This window comes from Leopardus geoffroyi, chromosome A1 (assembly GCF_018350155.1).
Source record: "Leopardus geoffroyi isolate Oge1 chromosome A1, O.geoffroyi_Oge1_pat1.0, whole genome shotgun sequence".
NCBI classification, from domain to species: domain Eukaryota; kingdom Metazoa; phylum Chordata; class Mammalia; order Carnivora; family Felidae; genus Leopardus; species Leopardus geoffroyi.
The window spans coordinates 72,539,413-72,557,530 of NC_059326.1; the positions used below are offsets into that span (position 1 = coordinate 72,539,413).

General features: G+C 36.9%; 1 protein-coding gene across 2 annotated transcripts in view; it reads left to right on the forward strand.

The window, feature by feature from the left end:
- The window catches only part of ITGBL1 (integrin subunit beta like 1), a 207,715-nt gene that overhangs the window by 105,941 nt on the left and 83,656 nt on the right, over nt 1–18,118 (forward strand). The window contains exons 7-8 of one of the 2 annotated variants that reach the window (XM_045481418.1): nt 3,145–3,291; nt 8,296–10,531. In XM_045481418.1, the coding sequence (XP_045337374.1) occupies nt 3,145–3,291; nt 8,296–8,477 (329 nt within the window). In that variant the 3' untranslated portion in view covers nt 8,478–10,531. Of the gene's footprint in view, nt 1–3,144; nt 3,292–8,295; nt 10,532–18,118 lie in introns of those variants that run through there. The other variant, XM_045481408.1, reaches the window with a different exon arrangement.

Here is an 18,118-nt window from a genome sequence, read left to right on the forward strand (position 1 = left end):
GTTCTATTGATATTGACTTCAGATGGCATAGTGTAGAGAAGACTCATAAGTGGGTGATTTGGGGAGGAGCTATGGCCATCCTGAACTGGATAATATTCCCCACTGAGATACTTTCCTATTTAAAGGCAAAAGCTTTCTGTCTGCAACCAATCACAGTAGTGATACTGTCTCATTAATTCATTCCAGTGCATAAGCAATAGACTACAGCGGGGTTCCTGAGGGTCAATAACCCTCAATAACACTCGATGACTGGGTGAAGGCTGAGGCTGGGGAGGCCTCCAGAAGTTAGGTAGGGCTCATCACACAAGTGGCAAAAGTGAGGACACATTGTATGTGTTCTTCCCAGTTTTGCGTGGAGTTGGTGATGCCTGGGGGTGATGCATAAATTTATAGGACTCATTCTTGAGAATGTTCATGATGCTGCTCTAAATGCACAGGAAACAGAGATATAGGACCACATAGGCTGCTTCCCCACCCACCCCCACCCCCAGTGATTGTATTAGAGCACAGAGATAGCAAAGGGATAGAAAAATCGCATAACATTAGGGAGGAAAGTGTAGAGATTAAACACTGAGTGAGGAAAACAATAAGAGAACAAAAGTGAATTTGGAGCATAAAGGTGAAAGAGTTTCAGAGATTTCATCTTCTAGGTCTAGAGCAGCCGCATTGTTTTTTTTTTTTTTTTTTTCAAACTGTGACACTGCATTCATAGTTCATCTGACTTCTTTTGATCTTCATTGGACCAGATCTTAACTCTAAAAACCTCTTATTCATAACTTCTGACCGTCTTCATGAATTTTTTATTCTGCCACCAATTTTGTTTGAAATGTTGACATGTGAACAAACCTGAGATAGAAAACAGTGGCTGCTCTGAAGGCTGTATTCCAGCTACAGAACTTGAGAAGGGTCTGTCCTCGGTCACTGCTTTCCCTCCACACAGGCTCCTGCTTCGTTCCACGCCTGGGGACCGGGCCTGCCCACCAGGTGTGTGAGGGCATTCTCCTGGGTAGTTAGGGATTGCCTGGCATCCTTGCCTACTGGGTGTTTTTTTCTAACATTCCCAGCTACTTCAGACTTTTAAGAGTAAAGCTTTTTTCCCCTTTCACCATAACCCTGTTGTTCACTGTTATTGTTAGTGTCAGCTCGTCTCTCACAAATGGCAGCGTGTTCTGTTCTTTGTTCAATATCCTCATGACAGATCTGACTGTCCTCAAAATGAGACCTCTTGTCTCCAAGAATTTGGCTTCTATAAAAAGCAGGATTCGGTGTACTTCAAATGTTGAAATCTGTTTTAGCATTGTTATTTATCTATGTTTTTGCAATGTGGCTCTGTTTAGAAATTTGGCTTTAAATTACATGAGGGTTGAGAAGAAGGGTAAGGACTTCTAGGATAATAACAAAGAGCTACAAAGTCCAACAACCTCTGGAATATAACTGCCAATAAGTTAAACTAGTACAATAGAAACTCTGATATTTGAAGGTTTAAGTGATCCCATTGACATGTGATACATATTTATTAGCAATCTTAATTTTCTTTTCCTTTAAAATGATGATCTCAAAGGCAGAGTACTAAGGACAACAGCAATTTGTTGTTTAGAGTCTGTTACATAGTAAGTGATCAATAAATGTATGTTGAATTGGATGTAGCATTGAATGCAAAATTTGGATTCAGTGATCCCTAAGATCTCATTCCACTTTGACCTATGATTTTATGATTCGTTCCATGACGAACCAGGTTAATAGGTGGTGAAAAGCTTCCAGATATGTGGATTGTTCAATTCGTCCAACTCAAATGATAGATATCTGCCCACACACTTCACAGACTATTGAGAAAACACACTAGTCTTCACTGAAGGACAGTTTCCTTATTGTATGGTCTATATTAATATCAGATGCCAAAAACGAAAGAGCATGGAATTTCATTCATTAGTATTATCTTTGATTTACTTAAAAAAAAGTACAATTCCACTTCCTTTAAAATCTTTCATGCATTTTTTGCAGCAATTATAGAAATCCACAGTGTTCTGCATCTGTAATAATGAATATCTGAATGCTGATTAGGAGTTAAGGAAAGCTCAACTCTGTTGCTTTCCTTTCTATTCCTACTTGTTTACATATGTGGACTCAAATGAATAAAAATAACAATAGCTCATTTTTATGTAGCATTTAAAGATATATTATGTACTTCCTGATAAATGTGGATAATGTATTATTATCTTCTTTAAAAATGAAGAAACTAGGGTCGCCTAGGCAGCTCCATTGGTTAAGCATCCAGTTTCGGCTCAGGTTACGATCTCACACACGGTTCATGAGTTTGAGCCCTGCAGTGCAGAGCCTGCCTAGAATTCTCTCTTTGCCTTTCCTCTGCTCATGCACAGTCTCTCAAAATAAATAAATAAACTTCAAAAAAATATGAAGAAGCTAAATCTCAGAGAAGTTGACATTTGACCAGCCCTACTCTATAGATAGCAGGACCAGGATTTAGATCCACTTATTTGATTGATAACGTAGGCCATTTTTTGTTTGTTTGTTTTTTTTTGCTTTACCACGCCACTGCTCATCACAATTCTTTACAGGCTCTGTGACCGTGTGTAAAGAACTTTAATATCTTTCCTGACCTCTTTTGTGTATACTACATTGATCTTCAGGGAATGTGAACTCCACAGACGTTACTTGTTTTAGACTAAGCGTCTCTAGGCTAAGCATGTCGTGTGTAGAAAAATGGTAATGAAAATAAAGTGTGGGGGCCTTTACAAGATAAGACCTGTTTCAAAAGCAAATTGTTTTCAATTTCCTATGGCTCTCCTCCACATGAATTAATTACCAAATCCATCACATACTCCATTTAGGCCCCAGCAGACCAGTGCAATCGCAAGCACCTAGATTTTGATGGATTCAAGTTTATAGCCCTACAAACCCATCTATCTTATAGGGAATTGTTGCTTTTCTTTACTCCTCATGATCAATTAATGTAAACCAGGTATTAAAGAACTTGAGAAAAATGTGCCTTTGCTTTAATGTTTAATATGGTGTTAACGAAGATCCTGGCTATTTGTGATATTTACTGTTGAAAAGAAAACATTAATTTCTGACTTCTGACTTCATTGTCTATTTTTTCGTATTTTTTATACTCTCATTGTGAAGGTCACGGACAGTGTAATTGTGGAAGATGTGACTGCAAAGTAGGCTGGTATGGGAAAAAGTGTGAGCACCCACGTTCCTGCCCACTGTCAGCAGAGGAGAGCATCAGAAGGTGCCAAGGAAGCTCGGATCTACCTTGCTCTGGAAGGGGTAAGTGAGGGCTCTCAGGCCTGTTACCACCTCCTATGAGTCAAATGCACTCAATTCATATATATCTTGTTTAACAGATAGCTGAGATCCCTGAATATGGAAAGGTTAGTCTTTTCAGAACTAATAATACATCCAGTTTGCATGACTGAAAGTACATGGAGAAATATAATCTCTCTCTTTTTCCCTCTCTATTGTATGCGTGCAGGTGCACACACATGCCCACACCTATGTGCTCTTACATGATCAGTTTAGCTTTGAGGTCTATTCAATTTCAGTTCAGTTTAGTTCAGTGCTACATTAAAAACAACAACAACAATAACAAAAAACCAGTTTTTCCCAGGAAACAAAACAAGCAAAACAGAAAAGTAACCTACTGAAAGGAAGAGGAAGAAGATATTTGCAAATGATCTATCCATGAGGGGTTAGTATCCAAAGTATATAAAGAACTTGCACTCTCAACACCAAAAAAAAAAAAAACCCCAAACAAATAATTTGACTTGAAAATGGCCAGAGTATCTGAACAGACATTTTTCCAAAAAGACATACAGATGGCCAACAGACACATGAAGAGATGTTCAACATCCCTCGTCATCAGGGGAATACAAATCAAAACCACAATGAGATATCATCTCACACCTAGCTGAATGGCTACAATAAGACAAGAAATAACAAGTGTAGGTGAGGATGTGGGAAAAAAAGGGAACCTTTGTGCACTGTTGATGGGAATGCAGATTGGTACAGCCACTGTGGAAAATAGAAATTTAATTAAAAATGTAAAAAATTAAAAATGAAATTATCATATGATACAGTATTTCCACTACTGTATATTTACCCAAAGGAAATGAAAACACTAATTCAAAAAGATATATGCACCACTGTGTTTATTGTGACATTATTTACAATAGCCAAGATAGGGAAGCAACCTATCAATGGATGAATGGATAAAGAAATGGTATGTATGTATATATATATATATATATATATATATATATATATATGTATATATACATATACACACACAATGGAATTTTACTCAGCCATAAAAAAGAATGAGATCTTGCCATTTGCAACAACAGGGATGGACCTATAGGGTATTATACTAAATGAAATAAGGCAGACAGATAAAGACAAATAGCATATGATTTCACTCATGTGGAATTTAAGAAAGAAAACAAATGAGCAAATTAAAAGAGAGAGAGAGAGAGAGAAATACTGACTCTTACAGAGAATAAACTGATGATTGCCAGAGGGGTGGGGTCAGGGATGAGCAAAATAGATAAACGAGATTAAGAGTACACTTCCTAAAAAAAAAGTTTGGATATTTGCTCAAAACTTTCTGAATGAGACATTTAATTGTCCACTGACATTTCTGAAACTCATTAACATTACATTGAGGAAGTTGTTGACTTTTGAGAAAGCATTGTGTAAATAGATGGCTGAATAAGCTGATGCTGTTTTAGAAGGCACGTAGCCTCAGGTGTGGTCTTGGTTCCAGATGGGTGCACACTGGAAGAGGAGAAAAGCATCTAGAGGAAAGCTGGTTCCATTATTTTCATTTATCAAAATAAGAAATAATTTCACCTCTCACATGAACATGGCAAAGTTAATATGAAATATGCCTTTGGAGGAACTAGTCATTGAGATTATTACAGATTTTGTTCATGAAAGAGGAAAATGAGAAATACTTTCTGTTACCTGAACGCTAGACCAGAAATTTCATTTTGTTTTGCAGTTTTGTTTTTGGAGAAATGAATTTTTTTTTATTGAGATATAATTCAATACCATAAAATCCACTCTTTTAAAGCATACAACTTAGTGGGTTTTAGTATATTTGTTTATTTATTTTAAGTTTGTTTATTTTGAGAGAGAGAGAGAGAGAGCCAGTAAGCCTGAGCAGAAACCAAGGGTTGGCCGCTTAACCAACTGAGCCCCCCAGGTACCCCTGTTTTCAGTATATTTATAAAATTATGCAATCCTCACCACTACCTCATTCCAGAGCATTTTCATCACCACTAAAAGAAATCCCGTCCTGTGCCTCCTCACCAGTCACTCCCCATTCTCCTTTCTGCTCAATCCCTAGAAACCACGGATCTACTTCCTGTTCCGAGGGATTTGCCTAATCTGGGTATTTCAAAATATGTGATCTGTTTGTCTTTGGTTTTCTTTGACTTAGCATAATGTTGTCAGGGTTTATCCATGTATGTCATTTCTTTTGCTGGCTGGATAATATTCATTTGTGTGGATTTCCACGTTTATTTATCCATCCATCTCTTAGTGGACATTTGGGTCATTTCTACTTTTTGACCGTCACGAATACTGTTCTATGAACATTCACAAATAAATTTTTGTGCGGGTATGTGTTTAAATTTCTCTTGGACATACAGGTCAAAGTGGAATTGCTGAGTCATATGGTAGCTCTGTTTAACTTTTTGAGGTACAGCTAAACTGTCTTTCAAGTGGTGACCCCATTTTACATTTCCACCAGCAGTGCCTGAGGGTTGCATTTTCCTTACATCCTTCCCATTCTTTGTAATCATTTGTCTTTTTGACTGCTTAGAGTTTTCTTTATGTAGAAGACAAAGTCCTTAAGATTATTTGCTCTGTAGGTATTTTCCCATACTCTGATATGTATCCCTAATGGTTATAAGTAGAAGGTTAGGGCATGGGTAGAAGGAAATTTTCATTTCAGAGATTTTATTTCTGACTTGCCCCATTTTCACCAGTAACCCCAGAGGGGAACTACTGTTCTGTCTGCATTAATAAAATATCATCAGGGTGCCTGAGTGACTCAGTTGATTGAGCATCCAGACTCTTGATGTCAGCTTGGGTCATGATCTAATGGTTCATGGGTTCAAGCCCTACACTGGGCTCTGTGCTGACAGTGCAGAGCCTGCTTGGGATTCTCTCTCTTTCCCTCTCTCTCTGCCCTCCCCCACACTCTCTCTCTTTCTCACAAAACAACAACAACAACAACAACAACAACAAAACACTTTAAAATATTGTCAGGCTTGAGTAAGCCTGTCATGCTTTTAAAGGAACAACGATTAAAAATTAATGTCCCTCACACTACTGTCATCCATTCATTCATTGTTAAAAGTGACAAATTATATGATAGAAAAATAAGAAAAGCATATAAGGTATCTCTCAAACATAGAACATCACTCTCTACATATTATCAGTTGTTTTTCATTTGTCTCTAAATTTTTTAATGCAGTGTTAGTGCAAGAAAAGTCCTGTGGATTTTAATTATTGTGGATATCAGTCTTCGATAACTCTGACAAACACGTATTTGTCTCTTACCTTCCTAGACAGTCACTAATGTATCAGTTACATATTTATAGCACATATTTAAAGTTTATTTTATTAAAAAGGAGTTGAATAAATGTATAGAATTATGATACTTTTTATTTCATTTAAGCTTTTTAGAGTACTTTAGAGATCAATAATAAGCTTCCCTAGTGTCCTTGCAGGGAAAGGAAGGTATTGATGAGTGGAGTGATTTCCCAGGGAACCATCACAAAATATGAGGATTCTGAGAATGAAGACCAAGGATTTAGGAAAGCCAGTCCAATGCTCAGACCAGTGATCAGAGACCCTTCTTTTCTCACAGCTGCATCTGCAAACTCATTGGCATTGGATGCTGTAAAGCAAATGGCCAATCTGAAAACTTTTAAAGGATTAGTTTTGCCATTTATGAATGACAACTGCAGCTGTGGTTACATGAGTGAAGAAAGCAATTACAGGGCCCAGCAGTTCTCAAGACGGAGAGCCTCAGCAGCTTGCTTGCTGAGGCCAAGGAAAAAAAAATTCTCCCAGCAGAATGTATTGATGCTCCTCAGTGTAGTCCACCTGAGGGGCTAGGTGAAGGCATTTGTGCACCAGAAATTAAATTAGATCACTTGCTTCTGCTAGAGATGACTAAGTGTGATCATTACATCTTGAAAATAGGGGAATAACTTAGATAATCTCTTAAACTCTCTATTAATCCTGTTACTCCTTGATTGCTTTTTTTTTAAGCGTATTTATTTTTGAGAGAGACAGAGTGCAAGCGGGGGAGGGGCAGAGAGGGAGGGAAAGAGACAATCCCAAGCAGACTCCGCAGAGCCAGATGTGAGATCATGACCTGAGCTGAAATGAAGAGTCAGACACTCAACTGACTGAGCCACCCAGGCACCCTTATTACTCCTTGATTTCGATTCCTTATTGCCTATATATATCTTTGTTTAGAGGACTCTCATCTAGTGGATTTGGATACACAGTTACTCATCCTAATTTCTGCTCCCAGGGACTGGAGCTAGGAGATAACTTTCTCTAGTCTTCTACCAGCGTTCTGCTCAAAAACTTGAAATGGCTTCTGGTAGGCTACACATTACTTTTAAATTCTCCTTGACCTAAGAATAAATTTTTATTTTTATTGAGGTTCTCCTTCTGAGTAAGTGTCTGGCTTTGGCCAAAACGTGTGAGCAAAATTGATGTGTGTCGCTCTGGAGCAGAAGTTTGAGAGGCAGTGAGAGATTTGCCATCACTCCTGTCTCCGTGTGGGGACGTGCAGTGTTTGAGATGGTGGCTGATCCGGGAGGCGGGGTCTCTGAATGAGGATTGAAGAGACCTCTGCTGACCCCTGAGGAACTGTAACACAAGTGCTGTCTTAAGCAGCTAAGATATTACAGTTTTTTGTTACTGCAACAGAACTCCTGACTCATACTCTTGCACATCCAAAATTTAGCGAATGAAGTTAAAACAAACAAGCAAACACAAAAAATCATGCTTAAACTCTAAGAGATCAGGAGAAAAAACAGTTGAGGTTTATAACCATATGCATATCTTATCACTATCAATAAACATGTGTATATTTTACAAATGATGTATTTATGCTATTCTGTGAACAGCATTCATGTGTACTTCTTCAACAGGGAAAATGGTAAGAACATTGAATGTATTGTCATTTGTTAATATCCCCCAAACACAATGAAGTAGGATGTATAATTATTCTTCTTTTTACAGAAAAAGAAACTGGAAATTTGAATAGTTTGCCATCTTACATAGTAAGTGCCAGAGTTGCAAGTTTTTATACAAACTTTTATTACAAGTCGTCCAACTCCAGAACTGTTGTTTTAGATCGTGTATTCGTTCTTTTAACATGCCAATTGGTTGAGCAATATGTAATGACTACATTTCCTTGTTGAAAACATTTTTATGCAAAATCGTTGATGTTGCTTCATCGTATTCCCTAGCATCGTTGTAGTATAGTATCTATAGCATAGTATAAGATAGGATAGTATATAGTAGTAATATAGTATAGCATTTATACTATAGATTCCCTAATATAGTTTAGTGTAGTATCTGTAGTATAGTATCTACAGTATAGATATCCTAGTATAGTTGTATAATATCTATAATATAGTATCGTATAGTATAATCAATTCCCTAGTATAGTTGCAGTATAGTAGCTATAGCATATTATACTATGGTATCTACAGTATAGTATAGTATCGTATGCTATCTATAGATTCCCTAGCATAGTACAAGTATAGTATCTACAGCATAGTAAAATATAATATAGTATAGTATAGATTCCTTAGTATAGTTGTAGTATAGTACCTATAGCATAGTATGGTATAGAATAGTATAGCAGTACAATATAGTATAGTGCAGTCTTTATAGGATAGATTACCTAGTATAGTTCCCTAGTATAGTTGTAGTATAGTATCTATGGCATAGTAAGGTATGGTCTGGTATGGTATGGTCTGGTATGGTATGGTATGGTATAGTATCTATAGTATAGATTGCCTAGTATAGTTGTAGCAAACAAATCTAATCATTCCTCCTCTGTTAGATAATCTAAATCATCTCTTACTTTGTTCAAGTTCTAAATGCTGTAATTTACATTCTTGTAGCAGAAAATTTGCACAATTTTTTCTTAGATGTAGAATGTACATCTAAATGTATACCAATATAATAAATATTTTCAATAAAAAAAATTACCCAAACAAATCATTTTCTCTAGAAAAAGTGGACTAGTATACCCTCCTACCAGGAACATAGCAAAGGTTCCTTCACTCACCAATGGTGACAACTGCAATACTAAGCTGTTCTTGATACATTTTGCTCTTAGTTTTATGAGCTCACCATTTATCAAACTCCTTTCATTGACTTCTGTAATCATCAAACAAATGATGTATCTACAGACATTATTATTCAGAAGCTTGTGTTTGCTGTATTTGCCTTTTTGGATCATCATTTGTCCTTGTGTCTAAGTCATCTTTTTGTTTGGTCTGTTCTCACATGTTTTTACTTGTCCTCTCTGCCCTTTGGTTTTCTTTCATCAGACTTGTTTTAAGAGGTTTTGCGTATGTTTTAGTCCTTAAACACACATAAGCATTTACTCCCACAAGGGAAGGTGGGAAGTGGAGGAAGAATGATAAATTAAAGCTAATTATTTAATATTGTAGCTTTTAGAAAATAGAAACTATGTCTTCATTTTTATCAATTAGTACATTTTAATTAATGAATTAAGCAAGTTGGTTCAATTCCCTTAGCTAGAAACATACTTTCAAAGAATAATAGCATGCCAAATTCCCACCATCTGGAGATTTTTCAATTTGAGAGATAATTTATCTCTTTTACTGGCAAAAGACATCTTTAAATTTTCATTTTATTTTATCAGAGAAGTTTCCCTTTAGGCATGTATTTTTTTTAACCTATGTGATTTTTACTCTGATTTTTTGACAACTGAAGCATAATTTTTCTCATTCATGTGCGCAGAGATGTTTTTTGGAACAGACAAGGAAAGTCCTCCAACGAACATAGTATTTTAAAGACTTTGTTTGGGAGGGTGGATCTTTGTATATTTTTACTAAATTATTTTGTAGCTTTATTGAAGTATAAATGATAAACCAAAAGATAGCACATATTTAATGTAAACAATTTATTGAGTTTGGACGTATGTATACACCCATGATGTCATCACCACAATCAAGGTCATAAATATATCTATGCCTCCAAATACAGTAAAACCTTGGTTTGTGAGTGTAATTCGTTCTGGAAACATGCTTTTAATCCAAAACACTCATTTATCAAAGTGAATTCCAAGAACTATTGGCTCAGTTGTGATCATGTGATGTTGGGCATCACATACTACTGGTATTTGCAAGTCATCGCTCGTTGGTCAAGTTAAAATTTATGAGAAATGTTTGCTCATCTTGTGGAATACTCACAGATTAAATTGCTCACAATCCAAGATTATGTCCTTGTGTCCCTTTGTATTTGTGTATTTGTATTGTGGGTACATGCGTGTGTGTATGTGTGTGTGTGCGTGCATTCGGGATACTTAACATGAGAGAGATGTCTACAATAATCAAACTTATAGGAGCAGAAGATAGAGTGGTTGTTGCCAGAGGGGGAAATGGGGACTTGTTTAATGGGTATAAAATTACAGCAACACAAGACGAGTAAGTTCTAGAGATTTGCTGTACTGCATAGTGCCTATAGCAAACAATACAGTATTATGGACTTACAAATTTGTTAAGAGAGTAGACCTCCAAACATTTAAATTAAGCACCACACCACCTATTGTGATTTTTGATTCTATTTTAAAAATTCTCAGTGGCGTAATTAAGTATCTTATTATAAGTTAGCTGCAGTGAGAAATGCCCGGTTTTCAAGAGACAAGGGAACCCAGTGTGTTCTTCCCGCAGTATTTCAAGACAGCATGCAGGATTCAGATTACTCTGTTCTAAGTGTTTAGATGGATTGATCACTACATCATCTGGTGCTCGAGGAATAGTCATGGTAAATTATAGCATTTCAAACATAGTTGTTAAGGACCGCAGCCAAAGGAGAAGAAGAAATAACCCTGTAACATTAACGTCTTACTCTTCCTTATCCAGCAGGAAAGGAGCTGCTTTTAGAGATGTACCAAATGGGGAAAATATCAGTGAATTGGTAAATCATGCCAGAAACAAGTCTGTATTTTGTCATATTAAATGATGACAAGTCAGTCTGTGGATCCTCAGGCAGTCTTCCGTGGATCTCTGAGCACATTGTGCTGTCTACTATGGCTTTTAGTTCTGTTGTCATGGAATGACCCATAATAGTAGGATGGTACCTAGGAGGAGAAAAGCATGTTTATTATTTGCTTTTTTTGTACTTAGGCACACTTACTGGAATGTCTGAAATTGTATATGCATCCTATATTTCACAAAACCTCAGGAATGTAAATGTTATTTATATGACTTTTTATAAGATAGTGCAGAGACAGAAAGTTTGGGATACAGAGAGAAGTAACAATGATGCTTCCAGCATTCTTTCTCTGTGTTCCCATGAGGTGCCGGGACTTCTGTGTGTTGGGTCATTTTCTATCCTCAAGGAGGCCAAAGACGCAGGTGCCCAGAACTCGTGGCTTCCTGGAAGGCCCTGATTAAATCCAGTGTTAAATCTCTCATTTATATGAAAAAGCAGCGTTCACTAAAGGCATAATTTGCATATATTGAAGTGAATTGCTAAAAAGATTTTAAAAGAACCAAATTTCATAGAAATGACAATCTCATACAAGGTGATTGTTTAAGGACTCCTTTTTCCAGTGGGTAAATAATTATCCTTGTTCCTTATTCCCCCTTCTTTATTTTATCTTGCCTTTCTTCTTGCTATTTTTATATTCAACAGAACCTAGAGGAGAGGAAGAAATTCAGAAGTTGAAGTTAATAATTTTGAGTTTTTAAAAGATGGTAGAAGATATTTCAATGGAAAATTACATAGTATTTTTTTACTTACCTGAGATTTTTCTAATCTGTAGTCCAGAATACTGTATCACTTCCAAGATAAAGTGAATATTTTTTGTGTGTTCCAGTCAATGATCTTGTTTAAACGTTTTATCTATGGCAACAGAGCATATTGTGTCAAAGACAGGAATCGATCCAAATAAATAGACAATTTTTATTACATTTTGCATAATTTTTATGTGATAAATTGAAAACCAGTGAAATTCTTTGGCAAAGAAAACTTCCTCATAAGGCCTGCAACAAATATTGTCAAAATCTATTTGAAATGAAAATAGAAAATTGAACATGAATTCAATCCCAATTTCTTTAAGTGAGCTTAAAATGAAATGTGTGACAACTATGACTATTTTGTTACTACAGTTATTTATTTGTTTCTATTAAAACACTAAACACATAGTGAAAGAGGTAGTATGGTGCTCTAGCAATTATTTACTTAATTTTATTCAATATAAAAATGCAAACCAGATAGTTTTAATAAGAAACAATCTGGTCTGGCTATCAGCCATAATCTTCACGGAACCATATACTCTACAGATTTTCTTTTTAAATGTTTTTTTTAATGTTTATTTTTGAGAGAGAGAGAGAGAGAGACAGAGAATGAGCGGGGAGGGGCAGAGAGTGAGAGAGACACAGAATCTGAAACAGGCTCAAGGCTCTAAGCTGTCAGCACAGAGTCCGACGTGGGGCTCGAACTCACGAACTGCGATATCATGACCTGAGCCAAAGTCGGATGCTTAGCCGAGTGAGCCTCCCAGGTGCCCCTAGATTTTCTTTTTAATAGAAAGTCAATTAGCCAGAATTTCATCATTTTGTCTAGGCTTTAAGATCATATAGCTGATCAGAACCCTATGATTTTCCTCTTGGACACATAAGATATTATTAAAAATTGATAGGACTGGCCCTTGTGCAATATTTGCATAATGGATATATTCAATATATAATCATATGATAGCACATAGCTAACCCATGCATCCTATTTTCATTAGTGATGTGGTTTATAAGATTTAATCAACCTGATTTTTACTGACCACCCTACATTGTATTTCTATGCTAACCCAGAGGTCAGGAAACTAGGACCAGGAGGCCTGCATTCTGTGTTTACAGACAAAGTTTTATTAGAACACAGACAAGCTCATTTGTATGCATATGGCTGCTTTCTTGTTATAATGGCAGAGTTAAATAGCTGCCGCAGAGAATATATGGCACACATAGCCTAAAATGTTCACTATTTAGCCCTTTGTAGAAAAAGTTTGCTGCTCCCTACACCAAGTATTTGTGGTAAATGTGACAAAATGTGGTGGGAAAGGGGATTGAGTATCTTGAGAGTAAGAGGAGGAAGATACTCTTTTCTAAATAAATTTGGGTGCAGATATGGTTCATGAAGTGAGTGAAGCTGGAATTGAGTCTGTAGGGATGAGTAGCCTTAGACAGATAATGATTTTGAAAAAAGTGTGTCCCAGGTAGAGGGAACCACATGAAGAGAAACACTGAAACACTGAGTTAACAAGAGAGTAAATTTTGCAGGGAACAAGAAGAAAATTCACTTTTGATGATAAATGAAGAAAAAGAAAATAGTGGGTGGCAGCCTAGGGGCAAATGTCATCCTCCCTCCCCCACTTCTCCCCATGTTGTGATAGGTTTGAGACAGAAAAATCAACTTCTTTGCAGAGCTCTTGTTCTCATAATTTTCTTAGGAGGTTAATTGTTAGTAAGAAAGACACACATTGTAAACACGGATTGTAAATATGCTAAAATGATGTCATAGAAATGCCAGGTTAACCTTGCTTAGTGCCCACTCCACCGTGTCATTGCTGAAATGCCAAGTTTAACATAACTACAGTTACCAAGATTCGGATCTTTCCGTGAATGAGACAAATATGTTAGTGTCTCTCATGTATCTTTCTCTCTCCTTCCTGCCTCTCAAATCAGGTTTACTTATTTACTGACAGAATAGGAAAACACAAGCACAAATCAAAAGTGGATGTTTTATTAAAAGTCATTCATGATAGCAAAGTAGTAACATGACAGGATTTTAGCAACCAGATTAGTATCTTGAGGGACACATTACCTGTACTGGATATTTATACACATACCCATGTGTTTATTTTTAAAATATTTTTTCTTGAGTTTTTATTTAAATTCCAGTTAGTTAACATACAGTGTAATATTAGTTTCAGGTGTAGAGCTTACTGATTCCACACTTGCATGCAACACTCAGTGCTCATCAGGACAAGTTCACTCCTTAATCCCCATCACATATTCCACCCATCTTCCCTTCCTTTCCCCTCTGATAACCATCAATGTGTTCTCTACAGTTCTCTCTGAGTCTGTTGTCTCTCGGCGTCTTTGTTTTTTCCCCCATGCTTGTTTATTTTGTTTCTTAAATTCCACGTATGAGTGAAATCATATGGTATTTGTCTTTCTCTGACTGACTTATTTTGCTTAGCATAATACCTTCTAGTTCCATCCACGTTGTTGCAAATGGTGATATATCATTCTTTTTTATGGCTAAGTAATATCCCATTGGAGATAGCTATATATAGGAGATATCTATCTATCTATCTATCTATCTATCTATCTATCATCTATCTAGATATATCACATCTTCTTTATCCATTCGTCACACCCATGTGTTTTAAATGGCAAAGGGTCATTATGTCATGAAGCAAGATAGTAGGTTATTGGTATGGAGGTAGGTGACTCTTAAGTGTGGGCCCTGCCACCAGCTAGGTATCTGAGCTAGCAAGTCACAGGCTAAAGTGGCAGCAAAACCCTGATGGTGACTGTGGACTTATCTTCTTTAGGCTACTTTCCCTCTCCTTTCTTTTCTGTCCACAGGAAGTGAACTTGACTGTCTTCTGACTCATTTGGATGCTTACATTTTCTGTCTGTTCTCATGGGCTCCATGCCTTTATTTTCTGAATCACCTTCACAACAGACTCTCTGGTTTTGCATAGCTAACTGGATAGACAGAGCTGACTATTCCTCACGAGAATCAGGTGACTAGCCAAGTATTCTTCTAGGCTCTGCTTTCTGCAGAGTGACTGTTTGGGGTACGAAGTAATGTATTCTTCACTTATGGCATCCTTTCATTTGGAATATAACAGTTAAGATGGATGAGATATTGGTTCTCCATAAATATTTTTTTCTCATGTGATGCCTTTTATTTGGATAAAGGAGGAAAGGCGGGATTCTTTGGCTTCTTATTTAAGTTTCTAAATAATTCTGGCCTCTATGCTGCTGAAAATATCCATGCCATGTGGATGCTTGTAAATAGTACCAAATGGTCTGGCATAGTACAGTTGTGAGCCATTTAAGGTTTGAATGGTCTCAAGGATGAAATAGCAAATATTTGAGGTCATATGTAAAGTGTTTTATAAGGACATTAAATTCTTTGCTAGGATGTCTTTCTCTGGATTTCTTCCTAAGGCCCTATATTGTACAATAGTTAACCGAAGGAGTTTAAAAGAAATATGAGTCATATATATACATATATATATGTATGAGTCATATATATATGAGTCATATATATACATATTACATATATGTATATGTAATTATGTATATATAACAGACTCTTAGCTTAAAAATGCAAGCAGATATGAAGTATATGGTGACTGGAAAGTCTCTTATACTGCTTCATTTGATTAATTTGCCAGAAGTCTGGGTATGATTAATGTTACTATTCAATTATAGTCACAGTGGTGAGACAGACTTGCATAACTTTATGCTCTTGAGTGTAGTTTAATTATGAAAGAGTCAGTAGCAAAACCCAAGTGGCATAATTCATGTTTGAGTCTAGATGCACTCTTCTGGATGCTCCTACTACATAAAGAGAAAAGTCCAGAGGGATCGCTGGTAAATGAGATCTTAGTTTTGCTGGGAAGCCTGAGGTCTTGTGACTACACAAGGGTGGGAAGAGGATTGCTACAAGCTGACATTGTTCAACCCTGTTCCCAAACGTTACTAGGAACAGGCATCGGTTTCTACTTGTTTGGGTAGAGAGGCTCACACACACTGCCACTGTTGTGCTTCCTCTCTGTATCTATAGCCTTACGCAGCCAGCCACCTTCCTTGTGAGGACATGTGCCTCTGTAGGGGCAACAATTAGGGAGATGGCCGTATGGCTCATGACACCTTCACAGTGAAGATGTGTTCGTGCCATTTGTTGTTTGTGTGCCACTGGAACATTTTTTTTATAGCTTTATGGACACTCAGTTATGTTAGCTATAAAATTAGTGTTATAACTTCTCTGTTTCCTCTAAAATGTTGTTGTGAGGAGCAATTAAGATAGTGCATATGAGATTGTTTTGTTAACTTTAATATGCCATTGTAAGGGATTACAAGGGTTTAACTAGACATAGTAGATGAACTCAAGGACACAGAATTTAATAGGAAAACAAGATCAATATTTACTCATTCATTCATTAATTCATTCACGCATTCAATATATACTTATTGGCATCCTGTTATGTGCCTAGAACCAGTCTAGGTGCTGAGGAAAGAATAATAAATAAGACAATTAATGTCAGGGCCCTCAGCATTTCCAGTGAGTTTGGCTGGAGAAGTTAAATAAGAAAACAATTTCCATTAGAGCCAGAAGAAGGAAGTCAAGATAATACATTGAGTATCTGATATAGAGTTTGGGATAAGGTGGTCAGGGACCTTCTCTGAGGGGGTCCTGTGTGGCCAGATCTGAGTATTGAAAGGGAGCCAAATGAGAACAGAGGGAAGGTGGCCGGAAAACAGGAAAACAATGGTTTATACAACATTTCAGACGCAGATGATGGTCTCCTGGAAGAGATCCAAGTCAGGTGGGCTTTGTCCTTAAAGAATCCACAGAAGAGACTGAGAGCTTGTTGAAGAAGAATTTTTAAAATGCCACTGCGAGCTCCTACCTGATTTAATTTGTTCGTGATGTATCCCGGACATCAGGGATTTTAAAAGCTCCCTGGTGATTCTACTATGCAGTCACATTAAGAATCGCAGTTCTGCAGAGTGTATAATGGACAGTCCTGCAGCAAAGGATGGGCTCTTCTGCTTTTGCCCTACTTCCCACCGAGCAAACAGGGCTTCAGGGAGTGCTAGGAATTGCAGAAAAATTACTGTCATGTGGGGTCTTTTCCTGATTTCTGTTGAATAGGTGGGAAGGCAATGAGGCAGAGGTAGAGGGGTATGCTCTCGGAGAAGGGGGGGAAATACTGGAAATCACCTCAGGAGGCACAGAAAGATGAAAGAATATGGTATGTTTGTTCAAGGACTTGCTCCATCCCAGATTTTGTATATCTGCATTTTTAAATAGATCTCCAGTGTAATTTTGGAGCACTTGGGTATGAATGCTGGGTTATATCTTTTTCACAAAAATGTCCTTCCGTGGTCCTCAATTACTCAGAACCCTTAGAGCTGCTTTCAAACTTCATAGATTGTTTTCTGAGAACTAATCTGTGGTGCTTCCCTGACCTGAATAATTTGTATTGTGATGAAGGATTTTTGCAATTCTCTATCAAGGGATTCTTAAGCTGGGATTCATGCAACTCTGGAGGTTTATGGCTGAGTATCAGGGCAATACGAACCTCTTAAAATAACACAAATATGTTGTGTGTACCGTTTTATATTTTTATGAAGAGAGGGTCCACCAGTTTCTTTTACCAGATTCTAGACGGACTGCCTACTGTCAGTAAGGGTGGCAGTGATTTAGAAACCACTGGGTACAACCAAACAAACCCTTTTAGAGAGAGATCACAGATTATTGAGGAACATATTTTGAGCTGGCTGTGCCTTAGCTATACACTTATAGCTTAATAATTAAATCAGTAAATTATATTTCTAGCAATCAAATATAGAAATGCTTTGTGGTATCTAGTTGTATATGGAACTTATGATCTGGCTTATTTAAAAAAATGTGTTCATAAGATTTAAATTTGGAATAAAAAGTGGACCAAACCCAAAACCATTTTATTCTACGTCATAAGAATTTATCCACTGAAGCTTCTCATTAGGATAACTGGGAACACAGCCAGAAGTTCAAGCAGAGAAAAAAAAACTTC